The sequence below is a fragment of the Salmo salar genome, chromosome 06 (genome assembly GCF_965601325.2).
Source record: "Salmo salar chromosome 06, fSalSal1, whole genome shotgun sequence".
In the NCBI taxonomy this organism is placed as follows: Eukaryota; Metazoa; Chordata; class Actinopteri; order Salmoniformes; family Salmonidae; genus Salmo; species Salmo salar.
The window spans coordinates 55005642-55029878 of record NC_138296.1 but is presented as its reverse complement, the minus strand read 5'-3'; the positions used below and the strand labels follow the sequence as shown (position 1 = coordinate 55029878).

General features: G+C 41.2%; 2 protein-coding genes across 4 annotated transcripts in view; one reads left to right on the top strand and one right to left on the bottom strand.

The window, feature by feature from the left end:
- The first annotated feature begins 2231 nt into the window (after positions 1 to 2231).
- On the top strand, positions 2232 to 14975 carry LOC106607563 (protein disulfide-isomerase A6). Its single transcript, XM_014204615.3, has 12 exons — positions 2232 to 2369; positions 2844 to 2985; positions 3541 to 3598; positions 3951 to 4077; positions 4373 to 4479; positions 5543 to 5797; positions 6041 to 6181; positions 12465 to 12549; positions 12710 to 12782; positions 13014 to 13172; positions 13445 to 13541; positions 13956 to 14975. The coding sequence occupies exons 1-12, from the start codon at positions 2354 to 2356 to the stop codon at positions 14025 to 14027; spliced, it is 1332 nt and encodes a 443-aa protein (XP_014060090.1). The 5' UTR covers positions 2232 to 2353; the 3' UTR covers positions 14028 to 14975.
- LOC106607564 (hippocalcin-like protein 1) overlaps positions 14884 to 24237 on the bottom strand; it is a 22916-nt gene continuing 13562 nt past the window's right edge. For all 3 annotated transcript variants that reach the window (XM_014204618.3, XM_014204616.3, XM_014204617.3), the window contains exons 3-4: positions 22764 to 22869; positions 14884 to 16351 (exon numbers count right to left, since the gene is read on the bottom strand). In XM_014204618.3, coding sequence (XP_014060093.1) covers positions 16260 to 16351; positions 22764 to 22869 — 198 coding nt within the window. In that variant the 3' untranslated portion in view covers positions 14884 to 16259. The remainder of the gene's footprint in view (positions 16352 to 22763; positions 22870 to 24237) is intronic.

Genomic DNA, 24237 nt, shown 5'->3' with positions numbered 1-24237 from the left:
TTATAAATTGATGATGCATTTCCCCAGACCATAGAACAGTAGTTCACCTGACTCAAATAATGCTTGTGTTATTTGCTTAAGAATTTTTCCTGGTAAATATTTAGCTATCCTTCTGATTATGCATGCTGTTTTAATATATATATTTTTTTACATAGATTAGTTATTTGAGACGACCATGATAAGCAGTTGTCTAATAGTTTGGTTTCTGCCACTTCTTCAATTTGTACTCCTCCCATACTGAATTGTATCCCATGCTGTTTTGGCCTTTTCCTAGTGGAACAGACCAACATAACTTTGGTTTTCTTGGTGTTTAAAACAAGTTTGTTCTGGCAAACCCACTCCCTGATATTCTCCAAATCTCCTTGTAAAGCTTGCTGTACCTGTTGAAACGATTGTCTTGCTGCATACATTGTAGTATCATCTGCAAATATAGTAGCTTGAGTTTCAGCTAAGGCATAGGGAAGGTCGTTGGTATATATTAAATAAAGAAGTGGCCCAAGGCAGCTGCCCTGCAGTATTCCACAGTTTAACACGAGGGGAAGAAAATGAACCATTGATATAGATGGACTGTTTCCTGTCAGTTAGATATGACTGTACCCAATTCAATGCTACCTCCTTAAAACCATAATGCATTCATTTTGTCAAAATTATTTCATGATCCACTAAATCAAATGCTGCACTGAAATCTAAAAATAGTACACCCACAAACTTGCCATTATCCATAGCATTGAGCCACTGGTCAGTGGAATGCAGTGGAATGGTTTTTGCGATAAGCATGCTGATTGGCTGTAATCAGATCATTCTTTTCCATGTACTCCCATATTTGTCTACTCACAATACCCTCCAATATCTTACTGAGTGTAGGGAGTAGACTAATTGGTCGACTATTGGCAGGAGTAATGGGTTCTTTGCAGTCTTTCGGAAAGGACAGTTTCGCATGCTTCCATACATTTGCAAACATCCCCTTTTCCAGTGACCAATTAAATATGTATCTCAGTGGAACAGCACAGCAAAGCAAAAAAATTGTCCATAAGACCATAACCTGTAGATTTACCATCAGGTAATGACTTCAAAAGGTTTAACACCTCCTCCACTGACACTGTTTGCAGACCTTGTTGTTCTTAACATGATCATAAATACATTGGACAATAGCTTGTTTGGAAGAAAGTATGTTTACATTGTTGCTCAGTAAATACATTTTCTTTGTAAAAAATCTGCAAAATGATTGGCAATATCAACTGGTTTTGTTATTATTCTCCCATCAACCTCCACACTAGATGGGCATGATGAGATAGATGTACCAAGTAAGCCCTTAACTGTGTTCCATACCTTTTTAGAATCATTTTTACAATCAATAAAAGCATTGTTCTAAAATACCTTTTTTCTTTCGATTCAATTTAACGGCATAATTACGTAATGTTCTATAATTCTGTTAATCAATTTCTAATTTTGACTTGGCTGCTAAGACTGTTGCCATATTTCTTTGAGAAAAAGCCTCACCCAGTTCATCATAAATCCATGGAGATGGACGAGCACCAACTGTACTCTTTCTTATAGGGGCATGATGGTCCATTACCTCAGTGAGCGGTTCACACCAGACATCCCAAGAACTGAACTGAAACAGTTTTATAAAGAGGAATGGTCCAAAATTCCTCTTGGCCGTTGTGCAGGTCTGATCCGCAACTACAGAAAACATTTGGTTGAGGTTATTGCTGTGTAACAGTTGTCGTGAACACAGGACCAAAACGCAGCGGGAATATGAATGCTCATCTTGTTTAAGAAAAGTGAACACTTTTACAAAATAAACAAAACAATGACTACACAGTTCCATAAGGCAAAGTAGCTATACAGAAAACATCTACCCACAAAACCCAAAGGAAAAACAGGCTGCCTAAGTATGACTCCCAATCAGCAACAACGATATACAGCTGTTCCTGAATGAGAGCCATACCCGGCCGAAACAAAGAAATCCCAAACATAGAAACACGGACATAGAATTCCCACCCAAATCACACCCTGACCAAACCTAAATAGAGACTCAGGTCTCTCAGGTCTATGCACTGTATTGTGACGTTTTATTGATAAAGGCCTATGCAACAAACTAAGAAAAATATTTGTAATAAATCACTTGCACTGGTAGCATCTTGGCTCTGCAAGCATCTTCCTTCCTTTAAAAAAAAAAAATCTTCCTTCCTTTTTCCCCCCTGTTGGTAAAAACTACACGGCGAGCTCTGATTGGACGTGGAGCGGCACAGCCTGCAGAGAACCAATCAGCGTGGGCCACGGTAAGATTTTGTCGCCCTCTCGTCTAGCGCTGCGCGTGACAAGAAATTGGAGAGGTGCACAGAGAAGCATGACACTTTTACTTGGTAAGAAAGTCTAAACAGCTTGTGTTCAGATGTTTTTGTATTATAACTAGGTTAATATCATGGTGGCCATAATACGATGTGTGCAATATTGCTAACGTTAGCTAGCTATTGAATCAGGTTACATTTTGCTTCACTGTAGCTAACCATATGAATGTTCGTGGCCTTGTAAACTAACTAACAATGACAGCTACAGGATGGCTTAAAAGACGACCAGCAAAATGAATACCTGATGACGGCTCAAACAGCTCCTGTATTGTAAGCTAACTAGTTAAATAGGTATTTGCAGTTTGGCTTGATGTGCCAACTTTTGTAGCGCTAGCTACCTATGCTAACAAGCTAGCTAGATAGATACTTATTTTTTCTGCTGAACTGTAGACAATGGAATTGTTCTGTTGTGTTAATTTGCTTACGTATGCAACATGACATTGTGAACAGACGCATCTCACATTCAGCTCCTTTCCTATTTCCCACCAGCTCTGTTGGGGTGTTCCCTGGTCTTTATGGTCCAAGGCTTCTACTCTGCTAGCGATGATGTGGTTGAACTCAACCCCTCCAACTTCAACCAGGAGGTTCTTCAGAGCGACAGCCTATGGCTCATCGAATTTTACGCACCTTGGTGAGTGGTCGAATCTTCTCTAGGCCCAATGAGATACTGACAACTTGCTCGAGAGTGAAATTGCCACCAAGCAGTAGTTAGTGTTGTATGAAATCTCCTTATCCCAATAACCTGTCAAGGAGGGACACCCAACACTGTTTGTAGACCTGGGGCGCATTCAGGAGGGTGTAACATTACAAAATGTTTAGATAGAAATGTCTGGTGTAGAATGGATTACGTTGTCTGTCAGGCAGAATAGGGAGTTGTCAATTACATTTCTGCAGCTTTCTGATCACTTCACCTCACTGAATTACCCCCCAGTTTATAGGGGTCAATTATGACAATGATAAAGAAGTTGATATATTAGTAAACCCATATTCCCTTTGACATGATCTTGAAGCCACTGCATGCATCCTGTCTCAAAAAACATCTGTTGCAGGTCTTTGCAAAACCAGAATTACTCACTATCCTTCAGATTGTTATGAAAGTCTTTGATAGGATTTGTGTAGACCTCACTTTGCCGATTTGCGGCTGTGTGTAGTCTGGTGCCTCAGACTTAACTGTTTCTCTCCACAGGTGTGGCCACTGCCAGAGTCTGACTGCTGATTGGAAGAAAACAGCTACAGCCTTGAAGGTAAACTGCACATTTGTTATTGCAGTGTTATGACACTGTCTTTTGGTTTAATATCACCAAAATTAGTTAAACTTAAGATGTTTTATTACAGTGCTATGTCACTAGCGACATAGACTGCACATTACTACAGTGCATTCCACATACAGCGATCACAGCTGTGCAGGACAATTTGATCACTAACTGAATTCACAATAAGCGGAGTATACCTTTTCATGACAACTGACAACTTTGTGAGATTGCTATGGTGTGGGTTTATATCTTTCTAGTTTTGAGTACAAAACAAATAGAACTCACTAGCACTCTATGAGCTATACCAATGACAATAGCCTCTCACTGTTTTCTCTTCCCTCAGGGGATCGTTAAGGTCGGTGCGGTGGACGCCGACCAGCACAAATCGCTGGGTGGTCAGTACAGTGTCAGAGGCTTCCCCACCATCAAGATCTTCGGTGCCAATAAGAACAAGCCCGACGATTACCAAGGTACGTCTAGTAGCTTTTCAATTAATAAAAAATCTGCGTTTCTTATTGGTTCAGGTAGTCCCTCCCTGTTTCAGTCCCATTTTCTTCCGTTTCGTGCCTAATGAACACAACCCTGGGTTTGTATTCATTAGTGCACACCCATAGCAAAACATTTTGCAACGGAAAACAAAAACAAGCTCAGTTTATCCATCCCTATTTTGGTTCGTTTTATTTATTTTGGTGTCTAGTGCAGTGGTTTCCAAACTGTGGGGCGTTTAGGAAACAGTGGTGTTAATAATCTTTCTCCCTCCCTCAGGTGGGCGCAGTAGCCAGGCCATTGTGGACGGGGCCCTGAATGCTCTTCAAACTCTGGTGAAGGACAGGATGAGTGGCAGGTCGGGTGGCTCTGACTACAGTAGACAGGTAACTACTACTTACACCTAGGCTGGGTCATGTTCAGTAGGAAGAAAATGTTTAGAAATGGGGAGGTACTATCTGATCTCGTCCAATAATTACAGATTGTTGTTTTCCGTTACAAAACGTTTTGCTACGTTGTACCCTATTGCACATGACTCCAGTGTCCTACAACATGCATTTAGCCACCTGTTGAAAGAATTGTAAAATGACAGTGTGTGTTTTAAGAATCATGTCAAGTCTCTTTTTGTTGAAACATACAGTGCCCTATGTAATTATTTGGACAGTGACACATTTGTTGTTTTGGCTCTGCACTTCAGATTTTAAAAGATACAATGACTATGAGGGTAAAGTGCAGAATGTCAGCTTTAATTTGAGGGTATTTTCATCCGTATCGGATGAACCGTATAGAAATTACAGCACTGTTTCCCCCCCCCCCCATTTTTTTAGGGGACCAAAAGTATTGAGACAAATTCACTTATCTGTATTGTAGTAGTCCAATTTTGGTATTTGGTCCCATATTCCTAGCACGCAATGATTACAGCAAGCTTGTGACTCTACACACTTTTTTGTGCCCAATAGAAATTAATAGTAAATAATGTGTCCTTTTGGAGTCACTATTATTGTAAATAAGAATAGAAGATGTTTCTAAACACAACCAAAACAAACAGCAAATGCATTTAACAGGATTGTAGAGTCAGTCACAAGCTTGATGTAATTGTTGCGTGCTTGGAATATGGGACCAAATACTACACTTTTGATTACTTTACTTTAATACACATGTGAATTTGTCCCAGTTCTTTTGGTCCCCTAAAATTGGGGGATTATGTACAAAAAGTGCTGTAATTTCTAAATGGCTCACCTGTATATGGATGAAAATACCCTCACATTAAAGCTGACAGTCTGCACTTTAACCTCAGTCATTGTGTCAGTTGAAATCCAAAGTGCTGGAGTACAGAGCCAAAACAAGAACGTGTCCCTGTCCCAATAATTACAGAAGGCACTGTATATTTTGAGCAGAGTGTAAGCGGTACGTCTAAGTTAACGTATCTTCGTGGTTGTCTTTCTCTAGAGTGGAGGCGGTGGTGGTGGCGGCGGTAGTAAGAAAGATGTTGTGGAGCTGACCGACGACAACTTTGACCGGCTGGTTCTGAACAGTGATGAAGTGTGGCTAGTGGAGTTCTTTGCCCCCTGGTGTGGCCACTGCAAGAGCCTGGAGCCTGAGTGGGCGGCTGCAGCCTCGGCCGTCAAGGAGCAGACCAAGGACAAGGTCCACCTTGGAGCAGTGGATGCCACCGTGCACCAAGGTCTGGCCAGCCGCTACGGGGTGAGCAGGAAACACCCACCAAAACACCACACCAGTCAGATACTATCAGTGTAGCTTCACCACTGATGTCTGTCTGTTCATCTGTACACAACAGAAGAAAGTTTAGATGGAACGAAAGATCTAGAAATTAAGGAATCACGTCCGCCTATTCATGACATCTCTATCGGCAATGTTCCACCAAGTTTGCCAACTGAACGTGGCCATGGACTGAGGTTTGTCCTGTTTCTCTCTCTGTATCTGCAGATCCGTGGATTTCCCACCATTAAGATCTTCAAGAAGGGGGAGGAGCCTGAGGACTACCAGGGGGGGAGGACCCGAGGTGACATCATTGCCGGGGCTCTGGACCTGTTCTCCGACAATGCAGCTCCTCCGGAGTTGCTCGAGGTCCGTGTCTGCGAGTCCGTGTCTGCATGTACAATAAGATTATTTACTTTGATGGAGAGCATAAAAACAAATGTATATATATTTTTTTCTTTCCTCCACAATTTCGTGATTATGATCTTGTCTCATCGCTGCAACTCTCCAATGGGCTCAGGAGAGGCGAAGGTCGAGTCATGCGTCCTCCAAAAAAACATGACCCGCCAAACTGCTCTTTTTAATAACACCCGCTCGCTTAAAACCTCTCTGGGACATGTGGGACGCTGGCGTCCCGCGGTACAGCCAGTGAAATAGCAGGGCGGAAAATTCAAAACAACAAAAATCTCATAATTCAAATTTCTCAAACACACAAGTATTATACACCATTTTAAAGATAAGATGCTCCTTAATCCAACCACAGTGTCCGATTTCAAAAAGGCTTTATGGCGAAAGCATAACATTAGATTATGTTAGGACAGCGCCTAAACATGAAAAACCACACAGCCATTTTCCAAGCAAAGAGAGGCGTCACAAAAACCAGAAATACAGCTAAAATGAATCACTAACCTTTGATCTTCATCAGATGACACTCCCAGGACTCAATGTTACAAAATACATGTATGTTTTGTTCGATAAAGTTCATATTTATATCCATAAACCCCATTTTACATTGGCCCGTGATGTTCAGAAAATGTATTCCCACCAAAACTACCGGTGAATGAGCACATCAATTTACCAAAATACTCATCATAAACGTTGATAAAATTTACAACGGTTATTGAAAGAATTATAGATACACTTCTCCTTAATGCAACCGCTGTGTCAGATTTTAAAATCGCTTTACGGCGAAAGCACACTTTTCAATATTCTGAGTACAGAGCTCAGCCATCAAAGCAAGCTATACAGTTACCGGCCAAGTTCTGGAGTCAACTAAACTCAGAATTAATATTATGAATCTTCCCTTTGCTGATCTTTGTCGGAATGCACTCCCAGGACTCCCACTTCCACAAGAAATGTTATTTTTGTTCGAAATACTCCATATTTATGTCCAAATACCTCCTTTTGTTCGCACGTTCAGATCACTATCCAAAGGCATAACGCGCGAGCGTAAAACCAGAGACAAAAAGTCAAAATGTTCCATTACCGTTCGTAGAAACATGTCAAACGATGTTTACAATCAATCCTTAGGGTCTTTTTAACATAACTTCGATAATATTCCAACCGGACAATTGCGTATTTATTACAGAGGATAAAGAAGGAGCGGTGCGCCAACGTGCCGTGCAGTAAACAACTCACTGGTCCCAGGCAGTCCACTGATTGACTGAGCTCCTATTCTCTGCCCAGTAACAGTAGAAGGATGAAACAAGTTTCTAAAGGCTGTTGACAGCCAATGGAAGACTTAGGAAGTGCAAAATGACCCCACAGACACTGTAGTTTGAATAGGGATTAGATAGAAAAACTACAAGTCACTTCCTGGTTGGATTTTTTTTCTCTGTTTTTTTTCCTGCCATATGAGTTCTGTTATACTCACAAACATCATTCAAACAGTGTGTTTTCAATCCAAATCTGCTAATAATATGCATATCCTACCTTCTTGGCCCGAGAAGCAGGCAGTTTAATTTGGGCACGTATTCATCTGAATTTCTGAATACTGCCCCTATCCCAAAAAAGTTAACCCGGAAGCCAGCCACACCAATGTATCGGAGGAAACAACTGACAACTGAAGTCAACCTGCAGGCGCACTGCCCGCCACAAGGAGTCGCTAGAGTGCGATGAGCCAAGTAAAGCGCCTCCCCCCCAACTCGGACGACGCTGGGCCAATTGTGGGGCGCCCTATAAGAATTCCGGTGACGGCCGGTAATGACACAGCCTGGGATCGAACCCCAGGCTGTTGTGATGCCGCAACACTGCGATGCAGTGCCACTCGGGAGGCCCTAAGATATTGTTTTATTGGGCTCTAACGGTACACATTCATACCAAACCACGGTGCACACTGTGAATTCGAATGAATGCATATATACTGAACAAAAATATAAACACAACATACAATTTCAGCCATTTTACTGAATTACAGTTCATATAAGGAAATCAGTCAATTGAAATTAATAAATTAGGTCCTAATCTACGGATTTCACATGACTGGGCAGGGGCGCAGCCATGTGGGGCCCACCCACTGGAATTCGTTTTCCCCCACAAAGGGGCTTTATTACAGCCCAAAATACTGTTTCATCAGCTGTCTGGGTGGTTTATCTCAGACGATCCCGCAGGTGAAGAAGCTGGATATGGAGGGCCTGGGCTGGCGTGGTTACACGTGGTCTGCGGTTGAGAACCTGGTTGGACGTACTGGCAAATTCTCTAAAACGACATTGGAGGTGGCTTATGGTAAAGAAATGAACGTTCAGTTCTCAGGAACAACTCTTGTGGACATTCCTGCATTCAGCATACCAATTGCACGCTCCCTCAAACCTTGAGATATCTGTGGCATTGTGTTGTGTAACAAAACTGCACATTTAGTGGCCTTTTATTGTCCCCAGCACCTGTCTAAGGATCATGCTTTTTAATCAGTTTCTTGATATACCACACCTGTCAGGTGGATGGATTATCTTGGCAAAGGAGAAATTCTCACTATGCTTTTTGTGCGTTCAGAACATTTCTGGGATCTTTAATTTCAGCTCATGAAACATGGGACCAACACTTTACATGTTGCATTGATATTATTGTTCAGTATATAAATCTAAACACCAGGCCTATAGCCTATGCCTACGCTGCGTTGTATGCCATTGCCTCATGAGTAAATTCTGCGCTGAAAACATTGTAGGGTGTTCTTTTAAAACAACTACAGCCTATGCGCACGTAATCAAAATTATAATCTTAATTGGTGATTTCAAACTATTCTTTTGTGAGGTGCAACCGAGACCAGTAGATGGTGGGATTGATAAACCAGAATTGGAGAGGATCCTACATCATTGTTTAAATCTCCATATTTGGGAACATATTTTTTTTTAGGGGGTAGATCAGCTTTAATATTGCAGATTGTGCCTTCCATTAATGTCATTGTCTGCATCGTTCCCAATCCCCCATATTTTTTCAAATAGATTGTCCTTTATTATTTTCCCCTAACCCTACCACCCGTTCGGGAACATTTTGGCTGCACAGTCGATTACAATGGCGATGGACAGAGTTCTAGATAAGTTAATAGTATGTTCTCCACTGCTCAACGAGAATAGCCTATGCAGCTTGTTGTTGTCGCCAATCACAAGTCATCAAAGTGCCATTACAGTCATTTTTGTATTTTATTTAACCATTTATTTAACCAGGTAGGTCAGTTGAGAATAAGTTCTCATTTACAACTGCGACCTGGCCAAGATAAAGCAAAGCAGTTCGACACATACAACAACAGAGTTACACATGGAATAAGCAAACATACAGTCAATAATACAGTAGAAAAAGTCTATATGCCGTGTGTGCAAATGATGTAGGATAAGGGAGGTAAGGAAATAAATAGGCCATGGTGGCGAAGTAATTACAATATAGCAATTAAACACTGGAATGGTAGATGTGCAGAAGATGAATGTGCAAGTAGAGATACTGGGGTGCAAAGGAGCAAGATAAATAAATACAGTATGGGGATGAGGTAGTTGGATGGGCTATTTACAGATGGGCTATGTACAGGTGCAGTGATCTGTGAGCTGCTCTGACAGCTGGTGCTTAAAGCTAGTGCGGGAGATACGAGTCTCCAGCTTCAGTGATTTTTGCAGTTTGTTCCAGTCATTGGCAGCAGAGAACTGGAAGGAAAGGCGGCCAAAGGATGAATTGGCTTTGGGGGTGACCAGTGAGATACACCTGCTGGAGCGCGTGCTACGGGTGGGTGCTGCTATGGTGACCAGTGAGCTGAGATAAGGTGGGGCTTTACCTAGCATAGACTTGTAGATGACCTGGAGCCAGTGGGTTTGGCGACGAGTATGAAGCGAGGGCCAGCCAACAAGAGCGTACAGGTCGCAGTGGTGGGTAGTATATGGGGCTTTGGTGACAAAACGGATGGCACTGTGATAGACTGCATCCAATTTGTTGAGTAGAGTGTTGGAGGCTATTTTGTAAATGACATCACCGAAGTCAAGGATCGGTAGGATGGTCAGTTTTACAAGGGTATGTTTGGCAGCGTGAGTGAAGGATGCGTTGTTGTGAAATAGGAAGCCGATTCTAGATTTAATTTTGGATTGGAGATGTTTAATGTGAGTCTGGAAGGAGAGTTTACGGTTTAACCAGACACCTAGGTATTTGAAGTTGTCCACATATTCTAAGTCAGAACCTTCCAGAGTGGTGATGCGGGCTGGTGCGGGCAGCGATCGGTTGAAGAGCATGCATTTAGTTTTACTTGCATTTAAGAGCAGTTGGAGGCCACGAAAAAGAGTTGTATGGCATTGAAGCTCGTCTGGAGGTTAGTTAAGTGTCAAAAGAAGGGCCAGAGGTATACAGAATGGTGTCGTCTGCGTAGAGGTGGATCAGAGAATCACCAGCAGCAAGAGCGACATCATTGATGTGTAAAGAGAAGAGAGTCGGCCCAAGAATTGAACTTTGTGGCACCCCCATAGAGACTGCCAGAGGTGCGGACAACAGGCCCTCCGATTTTACACACTGATCTCTATCAGAGAAGTACTTGGTGAACCAGGCGAGGTAATCATTTGAGAAACCAAGGCTGTTGAGTCTGCCAATAAGAATGTGATGATTGACAGAGTCGACAGCTTTGGCCAGGTCGATGAATACGGCTGCACAGTAATGTCTCTTATCGGTGGCGGTTATGGCATCGTTTAGGACCTTGAGCGTGGCTGAGGTGTACCCATGACCAGCTTGGAAACCAGATTGCATAGCGGAGAAGGTACGGTGGGATTCAAAATGGTCGGTGATCTGTTTGTTAACTTGGCTTTCGAAGACCTTAAAAACGCAGGGTAGGATAGATATAGGTCTGTAGCAGTTTGGGTCTAGAGTTTCTCCCCCTTTGAAGAGGGGGATGACCGCGGCAGCTTTCCAATCTTTGGGAATCTCAGACGATACGAAAGAGAGGTTGAACAGGCTAGTATTAGGGGTTGCAACAATTTCGGCAGATAATTTTAGAGAGGGTCCAGATTGTGTAGCCCAGCTGATTTGTAAGGGCCCAGATTTTGCAGCTCTTTCAGAACATCGGCTATCTGGATTTGGGTGAAGGAGAAATGGGGGAGGCTTGGGCGAGTTGCTGTGGGGGGTGCAGGGCTGTTGACCGGGTTGGGGGTAGCCAGGTGGAACGCATGGCCAGCCGTAGAAAAATGCTTATTGAAATTCTCAATTTCAATCATAGAGCCTCCGTGTTTAGCAAAGCAAGTTAGGAGATGGAATTAAAAGTAAAATGAGAAGTATACGCTACAACAAACAATAGCCTACAGATAGGCTGCTATTTAGTAATTTGAATGTAGGTGTTATTTAACTGTAGGACAGGAAGAAAGTGCTTGAATATTAAATTAGCCCGGCTAGCTAACTTAACTAGCTGTTTTAGCCAACTAGCTTCTCTCGGTTTGTTGGAGTCAACCGGTACTACGTAAGCATATTGGATGATAGATAACCTAACTATGACAAGCTAGAAGTTAGTCTACTAGCGCAAGTCGGATCAGTTGGTTGCTGCCTCTACCTCCATCCTTGCTCTTGTTTCACTCGCTCACAGTACACACACACACACCGCAAGGCCCCACTTCCGCCTGCTCTCCCTCGCGCTGTATCAGCTCTGGTTAATAAAGTAGCTCACAAATGGACTCTTCTGCTGCTTCCCTTACTCTGATCCAACCACGTTTATACGGAACTGGTCGTCCTCGGGCCTGTTCGGAACGTGTCTCTATATTGAAAAATGTATTAATGCATATTTGTTCTGGTGGGAAAGCCCGCCGTCCATTTCGGAAAGGGTCCAACTTTATAAACTTCAACAGAGACCCAATTTAACGACCCCTGTTACAACAGACCATGCCGGTGACTTCGTGAATGATGTCACAGAAACTGTACTTGGGCCACAAATAGGGTGCTTTTTTAATTTTGCCAAATAAACAACAATTAACTACAGTAACTGTTGGAATTTCATTTTTCCGCTGTACCACACCCGAACCGTGACCCCCAAAACATCAAAGTACTGAATCGTGGGTTTGGTGAACCGTTACACCCCTATTGTTTTATGCTCTGCAGCTGAAAGTTAATTAGAACAAAAACATATATTTTAAATAGAAGACATCTAACTTTGACGTTTAGTGTGTTTTTCAGATTCTGAATGTGTGTGTGTGTGTGACTCTCTCAGATCCTTAATGCAGATGTCCTGAAGAAGACCTGTGATGATTACCAGCTCTGTGTCATTGCTGTGCTTCCCCACATCCTGGACACAGGTTAGCTGGAACTACTCTCTTCAGTTAGTCCCCTGATCAAGTTCATGCTTATATTCTCAGGCTGTTTAATATGGCACGTGGAGTTGTACCTCATGATGCATTGATTTTGCCGTTTTGGATCTGTACAAGACTGACCTGTCCCTTTCTTGCCTCGTTGCAGGTGCAGCAGGCAGGAATGGCTACCTGGAGGTGATGATGAAGATGGCAGAGAAGTACAAGAAGAAGATGTGGGGGTCAGTATATAGAGGCCGCATTTGAACACATCACCGACTGAGCAGACAGACTGATATACAAGTTATTTTATCCTATATTACTACTCAATAGGATTTGTGGATTAGCCAATGCAATTGATCTCAAACGCACACAACTGTCTGTGTGAATGATTTTGATCTCTGACTGTGGATGAATTAATTTATCCAATATAACTTTGTTTGATTAGCAATGCAAGTCTTCTCTCTCTCTAGCTGGCTGTGGACTGAGGCTGGTGCTCAGATGGAGCTAGAGGCGTCGCTGGGCATCGGAGGGTTTGGCTACCCCGCCATGGCGGCCATCAACGCCCGCAAGATGAAGTTCGCCCTGCTCAAGGGCTCGTTCAGCGAGACTGGCATTCACGAGTTCCTCAGGTAGGGGCGCCCTCTCATTTAGTGTTTTACACAGTATAGTGGATGCGTCCTAAATGGCACCCTATTCCCTATATAATGCACTACTTTAATAGTGCCTATAAAGGGAATAGGGTGCCATTTGGGACGCTACCCTTACCCAACCCTCTTCCTGGAGAGCTACTGGGTCTAAAGGCTTTTGCTCCAACTTGATTTAGCTAATTACGGTCCTGGTGAGCAGCTAATCAGGTGTGGTACAGTATCATTCTAAGGAATCTTTTCTCTCTTATTTTTAGGGATCTGTCTGTAGGCCGCGGCTCCACTGCTACCGTTGGGGGTGGGGCTTTGCCTATTATCAACTCTGTCGAGGCCTGGGACGGCAAAGACGGAGAGGTGAGTGGGAGTGGTCATAGGGTGGATGAGATGCGGCGCTCCTCATACCATAATACAGTTTTGGCTGAACGAGGTAATTTGAGCTTTTCTTTTTAAATAGTGAAGAAGGGCTTTACCCAAGTCTTGCCTCGGGCCAGTTCATGATGATGTAACGTTACAGAACATCTAGATAGAAATAGTGTAGAACCGATATGATGGTATGTCCAACAGAATAGTTTCACCCCACTGAATACACCACAGGGTCGTATTCATTTGTGCACATCATTGGGAACATTTTTGCAACAGAATAAGTTGTGCGAAAAAGTTAACCCCTCCCCGTTTTGGTTCGCTTTCTTACGTTTTGTTTCTAATGAATATGTTATATTGTTTGTCTGCCCAGTCCTCAATCCTCTCTCTCTCCTCTTTTATCCCCAGCTTCCCGTGGAGGATGACTACGACCTGAGTGACGTGGACCTAGACGACAACTTTGGCAAGGACGAGTTGTAGGCCCAGCGTTCCGGTTTGACGACATCTTGTCTGTCTGGTCTACCTCGGCGTGGCCAGTCTCTCCTCTCCCGTGGAGCAAGTTGGAGACTGGGTCGCCCTGTTACTGAAATCCCCCAGGAGATGAAATAAATTTAAGAGAGCGTGTCCCTGTTGAGAAATGCATTCTTCCCTCTGTTTCCTTCAGGTTAACACAGATCTATAAGCGATTAGAGAGGTGTTAGGAAGCTTACCACCCATTTACTTCCATCAGTCCAACAAATTCAGATCTGTGAGACCTTCAAAGAAGGTTGGAAAGACGCAAGGATGCATTGCTGAAGTAATTGAACCACAGGAGGCTGCTGAGGGGTGGTTGGCTCATAATAATAGCTGTAACGTTACAACCATGTGTTTGAGTTCGATACCATTCGAATTATAACGTTCCAACCATTACTATGAACCCGTCCTTCCCAATTTAGATGCCACCAACCTCCTGTGAATTGAACAGGGTCAGAAAGACACCTGCAGCTTCTCGCATCGGTCGAGTTCTACTGCTTAGATATTGCCAGATCTTACAACGCCTGGATAGGTAAAATACCTATGAGCTATCGATGTCTGTAAGATTCCGCCTTTGTGGATTAGCCAATGAAGGGGTTTCTGAATATGGCTGTCCAGTTGGAACATTATTTTCTGCAACCGTCCCCTCTTCCTTGTTTCATCACTCTGACGTCAAGCTAATCAGACATGGTTGTATCCGATTTCACTTTCATGCCCGGCCAGATGTGACTATATATATTTTGGGGATTTAGTTGTATTTTTATTTTATTCTGTCGGTAAGAACGTCAGTGTCTGTGCAGGACAAAGGACAATACCGTGGGACTTCTTGTTTTTCTTACACAACTTTATTTAGATTGTGTGAAAACAAAATGACATTTTTGTTACAAAATAAAAAGAGAATACTGTTTCATCATTGTTCATGTATGTGTATTCTGTGTTGGGAAACGACAAGCTTTACTGTAAATGTAATTTTAGCTAGGAACACAAAATAAATCTTGAGTTTTTCACTTTAACAATGTACCATTGCTGTAGCACAGGTATTTTGAAAAATACATTTTTATTGCCCCCAACTGTACTGGCAGTTCCAGTGTATTAAAACCAGTATCTTGTAATCTTTTGCAGTTACTGGTTTGTTTAACTCCCACAGGGATAGAGGTCATTCACAGCCATGACCGTAGTGAATCTCTAACCCTGAAACTAGACTGCAAACGTTGCATATCCGTTTTTCCATCTTTAGTCGCCCGTAATGGACACGCTATCTACACAAACCATAGAAGCAGCATTTCACCGAGGCTTGTGTTGCATAATCTCTTTACATTACAAGTCTACTTCTAGCACAAAGACGTGTGTCTGAGAAGTGAACACAACTCAGTCGCTTATGTTCTTTTTTTCTCTTCTGATGCTTCTGGTGGAGCAAGCTAAAAACAACGCACACATTTGCAGTGTAGTCTTCGGGGTGCGTATCCCCAGTGTTTCCTTATTGAAAATGAGTTTATCCCCTGTAGAGTTAAACAAACCAGTGACTGCAAAAGATGACAATATACTGTTTTTAATACACTGGAACTGCCTGTACAGTTGGGGGCAATAAAAAGTGAATTTTCTAAATACCTGTACATTGAGAAACTCTTGTGTTCATAGCTAATATTACATTTACAGTAAAGGTTGCAATAATACTCGGGATGGTTAATATACAAAATATTAATTTTGGTTGATTTCTCCTTACCATAATACGTACAAGTGTAATACATTCATTACAAATATTAAGATATGGCACTTCACTTTGACTGAAGTAAGGCAAGTAAAAATAAAACCTTAAGCATTTAAACATTTGTACGAAAATGTAAGAGTATCAGTGGTACTGTGGATGTAGAATGGGATGTTTCATAACGGAAAACATTATTCGCTGTAGGAAGCATTTTTCAGACCGCTGCCTTGGGATATGGGAAACTGCTAGTCTGGTCCCAGATCTGTTTGTGCTGTCTTGTCAACTCCATGCAAACAGATCTGGGATCAGGCTAGGGAACTACTGCTAATGTAAACAATAATACATGGAATAAGGTATGGGTGTTGTAACGACAACTGAACCTCTTCCACCTCTTTCTCGTGTGAACTATGTGGTTGGATATGGGATGATACAGGGTCCATCTGTCTGCTTTCCTGTGTTCAGGACTGTGTGCGGTTGTCCATTTGTCTTAAGAACTAGCGAGAGGTTCCCTGGTCAGATTGCAGGAGCCGGACGATGGAAGGGTCATTCTTGGCACCTTTGATGAACTCCTCCAGAGAGAGTTTGCCTGCAGTCCAGAAGAGACCCCAAGTTAGCAACACACAATAGACTATGAACATCAATCTCATTTGGCATAGCAGCAGGCAAAAACTTTTGAACGAGGACACCAGAAATCCATACTGTTTCAAAACAGAAATGTCATATAAGAGCCCAAGTGAAATACCCATTCAAGACAATATAGGCTTGGGGTTATGACAGTGGACTCAAGTTTACACTGTAAATTCGGTGCCACTTTACGTTCCAGCTCGGGAATAATGGGTAATAACTATGTATTTACTAGGTAATTAATGTTCTTAAGTGGCTTAGTTACAGGATGCACCTGAGCTCCATTTCGAGTCTCATAGCTAAGGGTCTGAATACTTATGTAAATAAGCTATTTCTGTTTTTTATTTTTAATACATTTCCAAACATTTCTAAAAACCTGTTTTCGCTTTGTCATTATGGGGTGTTGTGTGTAGATTTATGAGGAAATACATTTTAGAATAAGGCTGTAACGTAACAAAAACTGGAAAAAGTGAAGGCGTCTGAATACTTTCCAAATGCACTGAATGTCTTTGTAAAATGACACAAAATTGCTATGGTGTGACAGTTGATAATATGGTTCTTTATTGACACAAAATACACTCCGTATACCAAACTTTAGGAACATCTTCCTAATATTAAGTTGCACCCACCCCTTTTGCCCTAAGAACAGCATCAATTGGTCAGGGCATGAACTCTACAAGATGTCAAAAGTGTTCCACAGGGTTGCTGGCCCATGTTGACTCCAATGTTTCTCACAGTTGGGTCAAGTTGGCTGGATGTCCTTTGGATGGTGGAACATTCTTGATATACACTGGAAACTGTTGAGTGTGAAAAACCCACCAATGTCAAACCGGTGCGCCTGGCACACTACCATACCCCATTCAAAGGCACTTAAATCTTTTGTCTTGAATGGCATAAATACACAGTCCATGTCTCAATTGTCTAAATTGTTCTTGAACCTGTCTGCTCCCCTTCATCTACACTGATTGAAGTGGATTTAACAAGTAACAATAAGGAATCATAACTTTCACCTGGTCAGTCTGTCATGGAAAGATAATGTGTTTACTGTATACTCAGTGTACACTACCGGTCAAAAGTAGTTCAAGGGTTTTTCTTTATTTTTACTATTTTCTACATTGTAAAATAATAGTGAAGACATCAAGACTATGAAATAACACATGTAGTAAGCAAAAAAGTGTTAAACAAATCAAAATATATTTTATATTTGAGATTCTTCAAATAGCAACCCTTTGCCTTGATGACAGCTTTGCACACTCTTGGCATTCTCTCAACCAGCTTCACCTGGAATTATTTTCCAACAGTCTTGAAGGAGTTCCCACATATGCTGAGCACTTGTTGGCTGCTTGTCCTTCACTCTGCGGTCTGACTCATCCAAACCATCTCAAATGAGTTGAGGTCGGGGATTGTGGAGAACAGGTAATCTGATCCAGCGCTCCATCACTCTCCTTCTTTGTAAAATAGCCCTTACACCGCCTGGAGGGGTGTTGGGTCATTGTCCTGTTGAAAAACAAATGATAGTCCCACTAAGCCCAAACCAGTTGGGATGGCGTTTCACTGCAGAATGCTGTGGTAGCCATGCTGGTTAAGTGTGCCTTGAATTATAAATAAATTACAGACAGTGTCACCAGCAAAGCATGCCCATACCATAACACCTCCTCATCCTCCATGCTTTACGGTGGGAAATACACATGCAGAGATCATCCGTTCATCCACACCGCGTCTCACAAAGACACGGCAGTTGGAACCAAAAATCTCTAATTTGGACTCCAGACCAAAGGACAAATTTCCAGTAGTGTATCTGCACAAGATATGACTAATGATGGATATGACAAGTCACATGATGTATTCCCCCCCCCCCCCCCCCCCCGTGATATCAATGTTATAGTTAGAAAAAATTTGAGGCTATAAAGTATTTGTTTACATTTATTTTGTTTACAAACATTGGAGTAAAACAAGCTTATTTTGGTTTCTGATGGGATATGACACACTTGAACTAGGCTCATGAGGCATTTATAAGTTATATTCTTCAGGAATCAATTGGTACATATTAATTTATAAGCCAAAACATGACTGTAGCAACTGGATATTTCTCCTTTAAAAAATAAATAATGATAATTGGTACAAAACCTTCACCACAGTGTTCTCCACTCAATATAATATATGTTTATAGATGTGTTGTTGTTTATTTGATGTATTGCTAAAATAAAGGTTCAATATAGTAAGTAATAAACTTGAGTTTTTACTGATTTCTTTAGTGGTAAAGACTGACTTCAAAGAGGGCATGTTGTAAGTACAGTCATTGTAAATATGTGTACATTTTATTCTTTTTTTTTTTTTTTACTTTGTGTTTGTGGTGTGTTCACTTATGACATTAGATCAGTGTTGGCTGCTAACTTGGCCCTTATCTTAAATATTTCACTGTGTATGAAAACATTGGATTAGCATTATTGTCGGGTCTCCTGTTAGTACATTTTATGTAGGGAAGCTAATGACCCATAATGTTTGACATTCCTGGGAGTGTGTAAACTTGTATTTTTTATTAGCATAGTATTTTTGTATGTTTTCTATAGTTATGTTCTTGAAAATGTATCAATTTACCAATTCGGCCACTTAGGTACATTTGGGCAAATCGTGAAGGACACCTGGGTGATTTCATACTAAATTTAATGTAGCTTGCACATTCTTCAAGTTATCAGTCTGAAACTTTGCACATACACTGCTGCCCTCTTGTGGACACCATCCCAGACACACAGAGTCATTTCTAGACTTGTGACCTTTCACTTGAATTTTAGAGATGATGGTTCTACAAAAATACAAAAAAAAAGTTTTTTTTCTTTGTATTTTCTTCTACCAGATCTATTGTGTTATATTCTCCTACATTAAATTCTCATTTCCACAAACTTCAAAGTGTTTCTTTTCAAATGGTACCAAGAATATGCATATCCTTGTTTCAGGGCCTGAGCTACAGGCAGTTAGATTTGGGTATGTCATTTTAGGCAAAATTTGAAAAAACACGGCGCTATCCCTAAACATCTGTAACTTTCATTTCCTGAAACCAACAGACCCAAATTAAATAAGAAAGTTAGCTAACATGGCTAGTAACCTAATTGACAGTGTTTGATCCTCAAACTATTTGAGGTGGTCCCAATGACATCATCAAATTGTTCTAGGTTATGAGGTTAATGTTAATATCCTACAAATAGAAATTAAAAAGTCAGCAGTTTGGACACCTACTCATTCCAGGGTTTTTCTTTATTTTACTATTTTCTACATTGTAGAATAATAGTGAAGACATCAAAACTATGAAATAACACACATGGAATCGTGTAGTAACCAAAAAAGTGTAGTCCATGAGTTTGGTGACATTTGAAGGCAATTGGAGGGAGTTTTAATTGAGTGAAAAACTGGTTGGTATTTTCCCCATCGTAAGTAATGGAGGTTGGCTAGGTTGCTAATGGTTTACATGTAAAATAAGGGATTAAGATGGCCCCCAAACTTTTTTTCAACAACGTTTTAGCTCCTATTCATTTTATTTTCAATGAATGAAGGTTCAGTTTAGTTCAGGGAATATATGTAAATATGTGATGTGACGAGAAGATGTGTTAAATGTTGATATTTGTAAAAAAAATATATATATATATATATATATGTATTTAACAGTTTGTTAGCTTTATGCTAACCAAATGTAGCTTTCCTAAGCATTAGCTAGCTCTAGGCTAGTGGGTTTCAGCTACTGTTAGCTTAGAAGGTTTAGAAGGTAATGGTTGTAGCATTGTTTAGCAAAGGCCTTCAGTCATTTGTAGCTTTTGAAAATTGACACTGCTAGTATAGTAAGTTATATATATAATTTAATGTAACCTCTTTTGATGGTTTTTACAATGCAAATATATTTTGTTGCTAGATGCGAAATACTACTGATTGAATAGCCTCAGATTATATGGAATATTGATTTGAACATTAGTTGGATCATGTTGTCAGGCATGGTTTGTCTGATAGAAATAACATCTATCTAAAATATTCTGTAACAAGTGTTGTTTTTGTGCTCAACGTTGTCTAGTGTTTCTGGGGTAGACTCTTCCAGGTAGCTGAGGAGAGCAGATGTATGGCGATAGTTTTTTGAACTTGTGACCTTTATTTTTCATACTGAAATGTGGAATGTAATGACATAATACTACATTGGAATTGTAATGTGTAATTGATTTTGACAACAAAAACACTTACAAAAGAGAACAATATTTTAATAAATCTTGGAGAAGGCCTACTATTGAACACCACTACCGTTTCTCCGTCTCGTAATTTTATCCTGTAATTCATGTTTATTATTTGCTGACCATGTCCGAGGAGTGTAACACTTGCTGACTGTACACTTTACAGCATGATTATAGCGGGTTTACTAATGTGTTAGCTCTAGTAGCTATGTTGACGATGACGTTAGCTAAATATGGCTGTGTGAAGTGTTCAGCGGTTATGATATGAAGGTTTTGCTTGGAATATTTTTTTTGCCTGGTCACAGACAACTGATGTGTAGTGCACTGAAGTCCACAAGCAAAGAGAAAAGGTGAGAGGAGCAGACCGCGTAGATGCGAGAAGGAATTATAGAACAAGAAAAGTGATCATGCTGTTTGTATGTGGCTGCCATGAAAGTGTGTTTGCGTATGATCACGGGTGTATTCATTCCACCAATTCTGTTAAAATGTTTATTAAATGGAAGCAAACAGAATGAAATGAGGATAAACATTAATTTGTCCAATAGAAACTCTCGTTTGCAACGTTTGTAATGATTACACCCTAGATGCAGGCAAGAGTGTGCAAGGTGGTATTGAATGGTGGTATTGAATGTGGCCCTACTCCAATTTTTCAATGGCTATAGTTATAACATGTTTTACGTTTAAGCTGCTTTTGAAAGCAAAAGTCGAATTGAAAACATTATTGGCATAGCTGAATTAAATGTTCATATTAGCAAGCTACGACTGAGGGTTTAATTAGCTAAACTAGCAAGTCGGTTTGTTTGGTTAACAAGGCAACTAGCTACTTGTCACGTCCTGGCCAGTATAAGGATTAATTGTTATTGTAGTTTGGTCAGGACGTGGCAGAGGGTGTTTGTTTTATGTGGCTCGGGGTGGTGTTTTTTCTAAAAGGGCATTTGATTTAGTATTCCAGGGTTTTTGGGCACTGTTCCTTGTCTACGTATTTCTATGTTGATCTAGTTGGTTGTCTGTCTATGTTTGGTTAATTGGGGTGGACTTCCAATTGAAGGCAGCTGTGTGGTGTTGCCTTTGATTGGAAGTCCTATATTAGTTGGGTGTGTTTGTCTGTGTATTTGTGGGAGATTGTTTCTTGTCTAGCATGTATGAGCCTGAGAAGACTGTCGGTATATCTTGAGTTCGTTTTGTTGCTTTTGTGTTCATTTTAATGTAATAAATGTTCAAAATGAACAAACACAGTCCTGCTGCATTTTGGTCCTCCTTCACCGACGACAACCGTGACACTACTGTTGCAATCAAGTAAACTTGCTAGCTACTTCAGTGGATGTTGAACACATTTCTAATGGAAAATGTGTTAAATTTTAGTCTGATATGAAAGAGAAACAACTCGGGCCTCTTGATGTTCTCTGGAAAATAATGCAGCTCTGTGGAAGGTAAGTTCCATGACGCGCTACACCCTTCCACGTTGTTCATTATTTTCCAGAGAACGCATAGCCCCTTGTTGATTATCCCTTACATAACCTCTAATTCGCTAAAATCACAACATTAGGAAAGGATTCATGAAATTTACATAAACGTGTTCTAGCGACACTGTTTAAAAAAAAATAAAACGAGCTCAAACTGGGAAACATCGTTTTGAACGGTCATCCAACTCGGAATTCCAAGGGCCCGGTTTCCCAAAAGCATCTTAAGGCAATGTTCATTGTTAACTATAAGATTATTTTGGGAAACCAGGCCATGGTTGTAAACTGTGCTTTGTTTATCATGTCATAGCAATTTTGTGTCACTTTACAAGGACATATATCACTGCTAAGTTATGTTTGTTATGGGGAAGGGATATAATGGTTTAACTATTTCCAGGTAACAACCATGGGCTGGTTGGGATATTTAAAGGGATATAACGGTAGAACTAAAGAGAAACAGGTAAAGTTGCATTTTCCAGCACTGTTCAGCGTTATTACATAGAACTACCATCTCTGTTTCCAGGTAACAACCATGGGCTGGTTGGGATGTCAGGAAAGAGGATTGGTTGAAACAACATGGTAACTACTAATGGTAATTACATAGTTCTTACCTGGTTATTACCGAGCTGGAATGTAAACTGGTACCGTAAATTCTTATGTCACTATGAAAAGTCGAATTAGAGGTTTAAAAACAAACAAGACTCACCATCATTGTCTACATCCATCTGTCTGAAGATCTTATCTGTCCGTTTCTCCGGTGTCGACTCATCTTCTGGCATCTTCATCACTGAGGACACCATCTTGTAAATCGCCTGCAGAAGGAAGAACAATATTGACCTTGGGTAAGAGAGTTGCACTAAGCTCATAAGGCATTTAGAAAAAACATTCTTCAATGTGTATACAATCTACCATTAATGACCATTAAACAACAAAGTAACTTCCAAATAGTGCCTTTAACAAATAATACAATATTCTCTGTCAGAATGGAACTATTCTCCTAGTTACCTATGCAGTCAGGTTACCACCTGGAAAATTCATCACGATTCTCTGGCTTTATAAAAAAACAAGGCATTTGAGCCTAACACCAATGAGACGGGAACTGAAATTTCCATCCCTAACTATAACATTTTCCGACAAGATAGAACTGCCAAAGGGGGCGGAGTTGCAATCTACTGCAGAAATAGCCTGCAGAGTTCTGTCATACTATCCAGGTCTGTGCCCAAACAATTCGAGCTTCTACTTATAAAAATCCACCTTTCCAGAAACCAGAAAGTCTCTCACCGTTGCCGCTTGTTATAGACCACCTTCTGCCCTCAGCTGTGCCCTGGACACCATATGTGAATTGATTTTCCCCCCCCATATATCTTCAGAGCTCGTACTGTTAGGTGACCTAAACTGGGACATGCTTAACACCCCGGCCGCCCTACAATCTAAGCTAGATGCCCTCAATCTTACACAAATGATCAATGAACCTACCAGATACAACCCCAAATACGTAAACACGGGCACCCTCATAGATATCATCCTGACCAAATTGCCCTCTAAATATACCTCTGCTGTCTTCAACCAGGATCTCAGCGATCACTGCCTCATTGCGTGAATCTGTAATGGGTCTGCGGTCCAACGACCACCCCTCATCACTGTCAAATGCTCCCTAAAACACTTCAGCGAGCAGGCCTTTCTAATCGACCTGGCCCAGGTATCCTGGAAGGATATTAACCTCATTCTGTCAGTAGAGGATGCCTGGTTATTCTTTAAAAGTGCTTTCCTCACCATCTTAAATAAGCATGCCCGATTCAAAAAATGTAGAACCAGGAACAGATGTAGCCCTTGGTTCACTCCAGACCTAACTGCCCTTGACCAGCACAAAAACATCCTGTGGCATACTGCATTAGCATTGAATAGCCACCGCGATATGCAACTTTTCAGGGAAGTTAGAAACCAATATACACAGGCAGTTAGAAAAGCAAAGGCTAGCTTTTTCAAACAGAAATTTGCATCCTGTAGCACAAACTCCAAAAAGTTCTGGGACACTGTAAAGTCCATGGAGAATAAGAGAACCTCCTCCCAGCTGCCCACTGCACTGAGGCTAGGAAACACTGTCACCACCGATAAATCCACAATAATTGAGAATTTCAATAAGAATTCTTCTACGGCTGGCCATGCTTTCCACCTGGCTA